Below are 11,955 nucleotides of genomic sequence, written 5' to 3' on the forward strand. Positions count from 1 at the left end.
AGGGGCTTCCCAGCTCAAGTGGGATCCAGCTTTCACTCACGGGCAACTACTTTGACCGTCCCAAATCAGGTGACAACACCGACACTCGCGTTGTCCGCGCGTTCCGTGTCGAGAGCGACGTGCCGGCGACGCGAGTCGCGCTCAAGCCACGTGCGCTCGAACAATCGCACGCCTTTGTTGTCAAAAAGAGTTGCTCTCAAACTTTGCGTTGGCAAAACGATCACTTTGAAATTTTCTATTGGTATGACAATCGCACACGCTTGTGAAGCGGCTAACACTTGCGTGACAACAGTCGCGGTGCTGGAACCCTTTCAAGAATGGATATTTGTACACAAACGGTGTCGCGACACATGTAGAGTGACAATATTCCAATAATCAAAAGCACATATTTTTTATCGTCTGCGGCAAACGACTGATATTGCAGTAGCTCACTGAGTCACGGCGCAGTAGACAATCTAATTGAAGGATTTTTGCGCCCAAATATTAAAATAACACTAATTATAATCTTTAATTTTGGGCTGGGGTGTTTTGTCTTCCTTCCAACTGCTGTTTTTTTCCATGGAAAATGCTTCTTGGAAGTTATCTCTCACCATTTTTTGGAAGACTTTTTGGGGGGGAAAAAGAAAAAAAGAAATTGATAAATATACATGCATGCTTTTCAAAGTATAAATAATGGCGATGAAAAAACAGATTCAGAGCATTTCCACTCATTTTCAATATTTCAATTTTTTTTTTTTTTTTTAAACGTCATCTACGGAATGAACTGACTTGATCTGTCCGTTTTCCGAAATCCCAACGTGGCCCCATGAGCACAAATGTTTCCCAAGCACCGGCCTCGTGTGTAAACTTTGTGAATTTGCAGTCACCTCATAGACGTTCAGCTGGCTCGGACCCCGACATAATTCTTTGTAGCTGCTGGTGAATTCGCCAATGAAGTCGTGGCTGGGAGACAATGACACCAACAGAAAAATGCCACTCGTTACACGATGCACCCATGCAGGAGTGTGTGTGTGTGTGTGTTTGTGTGTGCGCGCGTGCGTGCGTCTGACCTTCCATCTCTGTCCCAGTCATACACTTCCACTTTGATTGTCCTGTAAAATGAAAAGAAAAACAAGAGGACAAAGACATTTGTTATTGTCAAGGTGAGCATGAGTAAGACTGAACGAAGCAAAACAAGCTGCCAAATTGTGATTCATGAGAATAAAAAAAAAAAAAAAGAAAAGACAAATCTGCTCCACTCTATGTTTGCTGTTCCTGAAACAAGAAGAAAACGGATATGAAACCATTTTCAAAGCACAGGATGCGGCCGATGCCAACACGATTTGGAGTTGGGGCCCCATCGAGCCCAAAGGTTCAAGTGACAAGAGAGAATCGCCGCGGCTCTTCTGCGACCGGCGAAACTCGTTCGATTCAAAGCGAGTGTTTTCAAGTGCGGCGGGTTAAGTTGAAGACAACGCTGCAGACATCAACATGTCCTTCGGACTGCGATGAAACAAACATTTGATCAACATTTGTATTTCTTTCATAAACCTGAAACACATTCGAGTGGGAAAAGGGGCCAGTCAAGGTCGGAAATGACAGCGAGTCCAAATCCTCAAAGGTGTCGTCCGGGGCTGCCCACCCTCCACCTCCTCCTCCATCTGTCTGAACCAATTGACTCACAGGTGAGCACAGATATGGACAGTGAAAAGAGCAACAAAAAGAAAACCCCATCTTCAGAGACACCCGCCATGCGATTAGGGGCCAAACTTTGAGCGCTTCTTCACATCATCGGTCAGAAGCACAACATCAACAAATATCTTCGTCAAGGAAGCTTGATGACGAGATGAGACGCGATGAAAATGCTGGTCACGTGCCGGCAACGCTCATTCAAGTGTGCATGACCATTTTCTTGGTGAACACAAACGAGACGAAATGCGCTTTAGAAATTTAAAAAAAAAAAACGTACAGACCTTCATTATGGTTGACCAGAACGGAATGTGACAAACGTCACCAAGTGTCACGTGTCATTTCTGTTTCCGAGCTCCCCGATGTCTTTTGCCCGAAATTAAGTGTACATCGCGGGTTCCTCCTCCGTTGCTAAGCAACGCCACCGAGCAGCGACATTTCCGGCGGCACAGCGCACGTGGTCTGAAAACACGTCCGGTAAACAGAAGCAAATCTCGCTTTGCCTGTGAGCCTTGCACTTGTTTTAAAAATAAAAATTCAAGTGGGATGCTATTTTAAAGTAGTCCGTGCGCACAAAGTACTTCCTCATGCGCGGATAATAATTAGAGCGTGTGCAAATGCCACGACTGGGTATGAACGCGACTAAAAGGGACGCGAATTAAAATGACAGCTTCACACGTGTTCATGTGGCTCATTCGCCATCGACGCCACGTCGGCGATGGCGCGGTGGCGCGGTACCCCACCTGTCGTAGTCTCCGTTGCAGAGCGCTCGCACGGGGATGGAGAAGGGCTGCCACACGGGGTTCAGCGTGCTCTTCACCACTTCCGTCTTGTGGCAGATGGTGAAGCTGAAAGTGAAGGACGGAAAAGAGGGTTTCAGGCGCAGCGCCAAACCTTTTTCCAGTCTGCCCCGCCGCCGCCGACTCGGCTTTGTGAGACCGCCGCTAAAAGGCAAGAAAAGAGAAAAAAAAAAAAAAAAAAACCATTCCGTGCCATCCTCATTGCTCCTGTAGAAGACCATGAAAGGGTCCGACTTGCCGAAGAAGTCCTTCTTGTCCAATTTGTTGGCGCAAAACTGCATGGTGGTGTAGTCCTGGAGAAGGAGAAAAAAAACAAAAAAAGGACAAGGTGGGAGGACAGCAGACCCGGCGGACTCGTGGTCAGCACGTCTGCCAGTTGAGAGGTTCGGAATTCGAGATTGTGGAGTGCGCAAGTTGTCTCCGCATCCGAAACCCGCTAGCATGCTAGCGAGTTGTAGATTCGCAAGTGCGAATGTGAATGCCAGTCCATTGTTGATTTGTGCAGACAGGAGGCCTATTCACAATGCGTTGTCGTTATTGTCTTGTATAAATGCCGGGTTTTTTTTTTTAAGGGGGGGGGGGGGGGGTGGTTGTATTGCGGTCATAATAGAAATGTAAACAGGCAGAGAGAAAATGCTCATTTGTGGCCGCCTGTCATTGCCAGACAGCCAGTCGCAGTCCCGCCAATGAAGGTTCTGCTCACTTCTCGCCAGATTGTTTGGATCCTCATCCAAGCAAGACTCTTCCAACACTTCCACAACCACCTCGAAATTTCCTCCATCGTCATTCAGCCTCCCGCCCTGACCAGAACTTCTGTCTTTGCATGTTTGCCTGTCCCTGTGGCTGCCGGCGGGAGGTTGGGGGGTGTCTCGGCACCATAACAACGAAGAGCTTCCCTGTCCCTGTCTCGGTGGTCTCTGTTCTGCCTTGTGTGGATTAGAAATAACGTGGTGCCAAAACCTATTCCAAATCTTCAAAGCGTATCAGTCTGGACAGTGAAGATAACTCCCATGGACGAAGACTTTGAAGTCTTTCAAAACTTTGAAGTGAATTGAGTGGCTTCTCACCTAACCCGTCACAGTTGCTATCTTAAGTCCTTCGCAACGATTCCGGCAAACTGCACGTGTGTGCTACCCACCTCACCACATGATGATGATGATGATGATGATCATCATGTACTATTATTACAGTTATTGTTATTAGCGTTATTATGATGTGATGCAGGAGCAGGAGACGAGCTGAGAACTCTGCGCGCGAGTGCAGCTAATAATACACGAGGAAGACTAGCATTAGCATAATTACACTCATTTGGGCCACCGTTTCAATGGAGGCTGCCATTAAAGGCACAATGAACGCGGCCTTAAAACGCTCCTGCTTTCAGATGGTGGTCACGCTCTTAGCGACTGTATGCTAATGAGGCGGCGCAGCCGAAAGGTAAAAGACACCCGAGGCGAAAGCCCCGACGTCCAGAAAAACAGTCGACCGCCGCTAGCTCGCGCACCGTTGTGGATGGGTCTTTGCAAGTCTCCAAGAGAGAAACCAAGATGAATCCTTTCAAAAAAATACAATTCAACGGAAAAAACAAAGTTCTGCGGACACGATTAAAGGTGCCGAGAACTCAGCGGAGGCTCCGAGGGGGGATGGAGACTTTTCCGTTGTTGCCGCTCCCGCTCTTCGGAGTGAGCGTTCGGCAAGCCATCTTGAAAACTCGTCTTGAAACTCATTTTTATTCTTCGGCTTCTGACTCAGCATGCAACTTGATTTTTAGTTGGACTGTTTTTGTGCTTTTGACCGTCTTTGTTTGGAATGCATTGTTTTGTTTTTTTGGTTGTCTGAATTCTTTTTGCCCCAATGTACAGCACTTTGTGCACAGTGCCGGTTGTTTTCAAGTGCTCCGGAAATACACTCGAGTGGAGTTGAGTCTATCATACAAGGCGCCATTCAAAATTATTGACCGGGAGCAGCAGTGCTGCGCGAATAATATCCAAATCCATGGCGCAAATGCTGTGTGTAGGCGATTAAGAATCATTGGGCCCGCCCCCTGCAATTTCACGTGCTACGCTAAACGCTGCGCTCTGGCAACCGGTCTGCTTTGGCATCATCTTAGGAGGAGGATCATGGGCAGGAGAAGGGCAACATGGCCACTCGAAATATCAAAAACGCAAACAACCCCCGGAAAGAAGAGAGCGGATTTCAAACCCCGCTGTCGCCAATGCTGATTTGATGACACCTATTAAAGCTCCTCCGCCTCGTCCATGTTGTTTCCAATCATACATTTGATGTTTCTAATCATCACTGTGAGGATGATGAAAATTGTGAGGAGCTGATAAAAATAGTCTGCGGTGGCAAAATCAATCAGCCTCTTTTCTGTTTTCTTCCCCAATCCTGCTCTTGCCAGCACTCGTGTCAGAGTCGACATGGCCCCGCAGGTCCACGATGCGCTTTTCTTCCCGCACTTACTGGAAGGTTAGAGAGCCATCCGTCCATTCGTGATCTGAAACCGCTTCACCTCGCAAAGGTCGCGGGCGTGCCGGGGTCAATCCCAGCAGGCGGGGGGACACCCTGAACCGGTTGCCAGCCCATCGCAGGGCACACAGAGAGACCAAGATTCACACTCACGCCGCGGGACAATTTGGAGGCTTCCATCAACCTGCCGTGCAGGTTTTCGGAATGTGGGAGGAAAGCGGAGTCTCCGGAGAAAAGCCACGCGAGCACGGGGCGAACATGCAAACTCCACACAAGAAGTCCGAAGCCCGGAATCGAACCCCGCACTTCTGCACTGCGAGGCCGACGCGCTGGCCATTCGACCACCGTCAGGTATGGAGCCCTTCTTAAAAATTTACACTCTCCGCTGCGGCTACTTCAAAAAAAAAAAAAAAAATACATCTCACATTCTCAAACTGTCCTGTTCAGTCTCCAAATGTGCACCGTTTGCCGGATAATATTTCAAGGTGGCGTATGATGTCAGTGACTTTTTCAAAGTTTGGCTTACGATTGGATCGCCCTTGACATCCACACAAACAAACAGACCACAAACGTGACTTTGAAATGGCCTCTGGGTGGTTGTGGTCATGATGTGCGCCTTTGCAATCCGTTTGCGCTATTTAGCTTCATTTACTCCAATCTGAAAGCTTCCCGGCAATCGACTTGAGTCGCATATATATATATATATATCTCCATTTTTTTTTTTCAGTGCGCACACGCCAACACGAGTGTCTCCCCAGCTGCACACACAGTAAATATGCTTTGAAATGAAGGTTTTAGCGTGAAATAAATGCCGACGCCCATGTAGAACGCAGCACGCGGCTGAGCGAGTGGGAATAAAAGATCTCTTTGTGTCTTCACCGCTGTGCTTTTTTTTTTTTTTTTTTTTTTTTTTTTGCTCATTTGCATCCGCTAGAAAGCCGCCAGAGTGTTGGGGCGGATGTTCGATGCAGCGTGCGTTCGTAGCGAGCAGGGAAATCGGAAATATTAGCACAGAGCCGAGTCAATTACCCATCGAGTCCCGGCCTCAGGTAGACATTCTGGAAAATGTGTCTTAAGTGGATGAATTAGCTCACCCGGGAGAGTGAAAAAGAATTTACCAGTGATTTCATCAGTGATGAAATCACTTTGGCGCAGGCTTGAATCATCCGGCGCAGCCTTTGCTAAATGCTCCCGAAAGCCACGCGCGTGCCCTTCCACAACCTGACAGAGTCGGCGCACCCCCTCGTCCCTCGCATGCACCTCCCAACGGCATCAGAATGACGGCGTGTAACGCCAGGAGACGTCCCCAAAATGTCTTTGATTGCCGATATTCATAATTCAACCAATAAATACACCAGAAACTGTTATCCCAAAACACTTTGATATCAATTCAGATCCAAATCATTGGCTCATCGATGATTTAATTTCAATTTTGTGATGTGTTTCGAAATAAGGAAAATAATGAATGACTCAAAACCTAATCATAACATACATACAATGTCAAGAATCAAAGAGTTGGTGCATCGTGCTTCAATGCTACCATTCAATTCATCGTGCGGCTCCTTCTGTTGTGCACGCCTTGGTCACCGGGGGGCAGTAGAATACAACTCAACTCAAGTGTGTATTTCGACTTGAAAACAACCACCGCTGTCGACAAAGTGCTGCACGTGGGGCAAAAATAATTCATACAACAGCAAACAATAAAACGAACAATTAATATCGAAGACACCGGGAAGCACAAAAACAGCCCAACTACAAATCAAGTCTCATGCTGAGTCAAAACGCCAAAGAATAAAAATGACGAGTTTTATCACGCGTTTTCAAGATGGGCAGCGAGGGGCTTGCCGAACGTTCAGCGGGAGGTCATTCCAAAGAGAGGCACCACGGTGGAGCGCAGGATGGGGCGAGACCATTTCAAGATTTGAAGACGAGTAATAGGATCTTCCAAAGAATTCTAAAATTTGGAGGGAGCCAGCGAATGAAGGACAGAGTAGGAGTGATGCGCTCCCTCTTACAAATACCAGTCAAGAGGCGAGCAGCGGCATTTTGGACCAACTGGAGATGCTCAATGGAGGATCGGTTGACTCCAAAGTAAAATGCAGTTGAATTCCTGAATCGTGATGCGCAACTGGGCAGAGCTTTGTTGCATTTCTAAAAAAAATCCAGACAAAGACGAGTCCAAAAGTAACCAATGTCAGTCAAGAGAGGACAACTTGATGACCATTCTGCAACATGTTGACGAAACAAACGCACGGTGTCGTGCTTGTGAAGCTCAAACTAAAAAAGGCAAATAAATAAATCAATAAACAAATCATGGAATAGTGTGAAAAGATTGTTTAACAACCCCAGCTGTTTCTCTCTCTCTTCGTGTGGAACATCAAGTTGGCAAGTATCAAATCATTTGATGCTTGCTTTGCTTTTATATCATTAAACATTCATGGAGGAAATGCATGCGGCTGCAACTGCCAACTTTATAGCCGAGAGGGAAACAAGTGCTGAGCGTTAAGTCGTCCCCCGGCTTCACAGGAGGAACTTAATAGGATTGTTTACCATCCTTTGTGAGCCAATCGAGATCGCAGCAGACTATACAATATTAACGCGTACGCGCCGGCATCCAGAGACAACAAGTCCATAGGGGGGGTTCTAGCACTGAAAAGTTTGTTTTTTTTAGAGTTGTCTTTATCAAGGCTCTCCGACATACTTGAGGACAAAATCCACAAAGCCTCAAGCTTTTCAGCCAACCCAACAACCTCTTGGAATGCTTGGCATATATCTGCTTCTGATGTTCGAAGGCAAAACTTACTCTGCAGTTCCCCAACTCCTCCGCAGACAAGATGATGGTCCCGCATTTCTTCCCGGGTATTCCACTGCAAAAAAAAAAAGAAAAGAAAAACACAAATGATGAGAACGCACGCGGCCGACGAAAGAAAACAACGGCGGCCGGCAGCCCGACATGTCAAACCGCACCCGCAAAACATTGGAGAAATTGCGCCACAGCTCTAATGAGCGCACGATTTGCTTTCTCCGCTGCGGCTGCTTCGACTTGCGCGTACGTGGTTTTTTTTTTATTTTGTTTTTTCTGATCTTGATGCAATGTGGTGGAAAACTGTTGAAACAGCGTCATCTGCTCGGAAAAAAAAAAAATCCCGTCAGAGCATGAAGGCTTATGAGAACACCAGAGCGGCTACGGTGGCTAAGCAATCCAATTATGTGAACACCATATTAGAAGATCAATTGCTCCATTGATAATTCATATTTAGCAGGGGTTTTTTTTTTTGGTTTGTTGTCTTGAGAACGTTTTCGTCACATCCTTGGCATTCGCCGAACTAAAAATATGGGAATTTGATTCACATCCATTCACGCAACGTCGCCATCGTTCAGGTCAGTTGGAGTCGACCCAGGACTGGTCAGCAGCTACGGTGATGTCACTGCAAATTTGGACGTATCAATCAAGATAGCAGCAGCACCAATCTTGAAAGATGTAAAAAGGGGACAAAAAAAATGGATGGATGGACATCAATGATATGAATTGGTGTCATTGATATTTGTTGGCCAAACATTGAGCTCATGAATCGGTTTTTTTCCGACTAATTTGGGAAATTTAACATGTCTGAAAATCTCCTTCTTTTTTTTTGCAAATGCACAGGATGTGTCGGTGCGGATTCCAAACAGACTCCTCAAAACTCACTCAGTAACGTCACGCTCAGATTCTTTCGATTGCACTTTTTTTATTTTTTTTTCCTGACACTAAAGTCTTGAATGACAAAGTACGAAATTCCGACCCAAAGCAAGGAGCCTTTTTGGGAAGCGCAATGCTCAAATACGGTGGCCTGTCAGGGGAAAAAGCCATTTGACCTTTCAACACAAACAAGTTCTTTTCCATGATGATTTCTAGACACTCCATCCATAGCGGCAATTGCGCAAGTGACAATGGACGGTGAAGCCAGTCGTCACCGGACCAAAAATATGTCATGATGAAGATCCCGCGTGCGTGACAGTGTAATGAGGGACGACGCAGCTCTAATACGACAAATCCTACATGCACCCGTGCTACGCCTGATCTTTTAATGAGGCCGGAATACAAATGAAGCGCCGAGGGCAGATGCGCCGGAGTTGCTTCTTCAAGCTCCACGGGGACCCTTTTCAAGGTGAATTAAGCGCCCTTGAATTATTGATGCTTGCAGACGAGTCGCCGTTTGATGGAAACCTCCAAGGAGCCAGTAAACATTTTCGCTGCTGAGTCCAAGCCCATAATGGCCGAGCCGTCGTCACTGCGGTCATGTGAAGATGCGTTGGCCTCAAAAGGGACTTTTTTTTTTGTTTTGTTTTTTTTCAGTTAGCCACACGGACTCATGACGAGTGACTTTTTCATGTCTTCTTATCGCTCGGTGGTCCCCAACCACCGGGCCCACGGCAAGTTGGTTTGCAACTTGAAATAAACAGAATCCGCCAATAAATGAAAGAACAAGCAGTAAACAGAAAGAAAGAGGAACAACTTGACCAAACGTCCAGCGAGCTAAATGTGCAGCTAATCGGCAGTCGTGACTTCTGAAGATGAAGCTATTTGGACAAGAGAAGTTGGCGGTATTATATGATTTGATTCTACATTTGTTGTACAGTACAGCATTTTACTTTGGAGTCAGCCAATCCTCCATGAAGCTTCTCCAGTTGGTCCAAAACGCCGCCGCGCGCCTCTTGACTGGTACTCGTAAGAGGGGGCACATCACTCCAACACCACTCCAGCATCCCTATACAGTTCTTATTTGTTTTCCAATCTTGAAATGGCCTGGTCCCACCTGACCTCCCCGAGCTCCTCTGCAGCCGCCCGGTGTGACAGTGAATACAGTCACTGCGGTTTTACCCTAAATCCAACCCCCACCCCCGTTTCTTTTTAAGATTGACCCAAGTGGAATGTCGGCTGGCGATTGGGCCGCGCCGGGCATCACTTTGATGATGAAACGATGCGAAATGTGCAGCTGTCCTGCAACAACCCGTTTCGCCGAGACGGCCCGCTGCAGGTAAGGCCGGCCGACGAGCTCGCCAAGCTGCAGCGGTTCAGCCTGCCAATGAGCTCAGTCGTGCTTGACGACTCGAGCAGTCCAACGCTCCCCCGCCTGCAATGTCGTGGCATCATCGTACGCGGCAAAAAGATTCGATGTTTTGCTGGGTCCGCCCAGGCATCATCTCTGTGTATTTTGGGGGGGATTCAACAGTCATATCAGTCAGGAACCAATCATGATGAAAATAACATGTTCCTTCTTGACATTTATGGAAGTGGTTAGCCCGTCGACCTCAAGGTGCAGGTGTGATTGAGGGTGCGAATTCAAAGGACAAGAAGGGAGCCACTTCGATTGGCTGGGAATCAAGTCTGTTGTGTGCACTCCCACAACCACGCATGCGGCCATTTCTTTTTGCGTCCATCAACAAAAATACCCGCCAACAACGAAAACTCCAACCGTGTGCATTTCAGACACGACTTGCGATGGGCATGAAAACCGGGCCCTGACAGTAAGATTGAAAAATGTACTAATAGGAAGACAGCTTCGTGATTTTAGTGTTAAGTGGCCCAATTTCCTGGTACCGATAAGAACTGGAGTTGCGGCATTCTGGGCCATTTTTTCAAATGTGGAAATTTACCCATGATGAGAATCCAATCGATTGAAAATGAAGGAAGGGGTGAACCAGATTTTGGGTGTCTCGTTAGGACAGACGGTCTTTGAGATGTTCTTCAGGGGGGTCGTTTATATGCAGCATTGGTCGCAGCCTTTCGCTGAGTTTTAAAATTCAGCTCGGAGTCAATCATGACCTCACTGAGCCTCAATTGCAGCGTATTGAGATCTGTGACTGTTTTGATTTGGGTCGATTAGTGAGACGGACGAAGTCCAGGGGGCGGGTTGTGCGAAAATGGAGACGCGCAGTCGAACTCTGACTTCCCAATGTCTGCAAATAATTCAAGTTTATTTTACTTTCTACGTATGTACTATTTTCTTTGTATGAATGGTCTTGAATTGCATTGCACCATAAAACATGACAAAAGATGAGCTCTAAATTCTTGCTACTATTATTAGAGTGCAATATTATGGAGCCCCATTTTGATGATTAAGACGACACGTTTTTTTTTTTTTTTTTTTGCCATGTCATGGGGGACTGCAATGGATTGATGGAATTTTCATCGATATGGATGGGGAAAGATGACTTGAGATATGGAACCCCCCCTGAAAAAAAATGAACAAAGAAATCACTTTAAAAATAGAAAGGCTGAATGTGTTCATTTCACCCTCATAAATACGAACGCTCAGGCTCAACTGCGTGCTCGGCTTCCATAATCTGACCATCTGGAGGCAACCTGATGTTTGGCACCGGCGCCTCACAATGGCGGCGTTCCGTATCCGACGTGTGTGTGCTTGGAAGGGAGATGAAAGTCCAAATGGGGGAGGGAGAAGGAAGGAAGGAAAGGAGGAAGGTTGCAATTGTTGATGCTGCTCACATGAGGCCATTAAGATGAGGGATGCTCTTGATATTTAACAACGCTGCAATGTGTCACGCGAGAGGAAGGGGGGGGGGGAGGGTTGCCTGCTCAACAGTCCAAGTGTGAGCGTGTGAGAAGAAGATGAGGATTTTTTATTTTTTTTTTAAATAGAGCAGCTGGTGCAGGGTGCGGTCTTCACGTTCGCAGTGGTATGCTCAGCACATCAATAATTGACTAATGTATAACTAACACATATATTCAACCTCACGTCAGGATGCGTTGGCCTGACTTAAACCTTCTGTTTCATTGCGGGTCAAATTGACCCGTGTGACATCATTTACATGATTGTTTGGTGATCATGGCTCTGTCGGTCTCCAAGTGGAATCAGAGCCCACAGGCTGTGGAAAACAAGCGAGCGCCCGAGACAACGGAGGCTTTTTTTTTTGTGGTGGCAAAAGCTTGACGCGTCTTCAACTGCAATTGAGAGCCAATGAGTAGGCGCAGCATTTCTTACACTTCAAGCATGGACGGGCAACTTCAATGACGGGGGGG

At 46.8% G+C, this 11,955-nt stretch overlaps 1 protein-coding gene across 3 annotated transcripts in view; it reads right to left on the reverse strand.

Annotated features, from left to right (window-relative positions):
• Nucleotides 1–11,955, reverse strand: part of LOC109510494 (copine-5-like) — a 56,841-nt gene that overhangs the window by 18,371 nt on the left and 26,515 nt on the right. For all 3 annotated transcript variants that reach the window (XM_019860842.1, XM_019860841.1, XM_019860840.1), the window contains 5 exons: nt 7,738–7,801; nt 2,658–2,761; nt 2,412–2,516; nt 1,050–1,091; nt 867–942 (listed from right to left, as the gene is read on the reverse strand). In XM_019860842.1, the coding sequence (XP_019716401.1) occupies nt 867–942; nt 1,050–1,091; nt 2,412–2,516; nt 2,658–2,761; nt 7,738–7,801 (391 nt within the window). The remainder of the gene's footprint in view (nt 1–866; nt 943–1,049; nt 1,092–2,411; nt 2,517–2,657; nt 2,762–7,737; nt 7,802–11,955) is intronic.

Source organism: Hippocampus comes, unplaced genomic scaffold (genome assembly GCF_001891065.2).
Source record: "Hippocampus comes isolate QL1 unplaced genomic scaffold, H_comes_QL1_v1.1 scaffold56, whole genome shotgun sequence".
Taxonomy (NCBI): domain Eukaryota; kingdom Metazoa; phylum Chordata; class Actinopteri; order Syngnathiformes; family Syngnathidae; genus Hippocampus; species Hippocampus comes.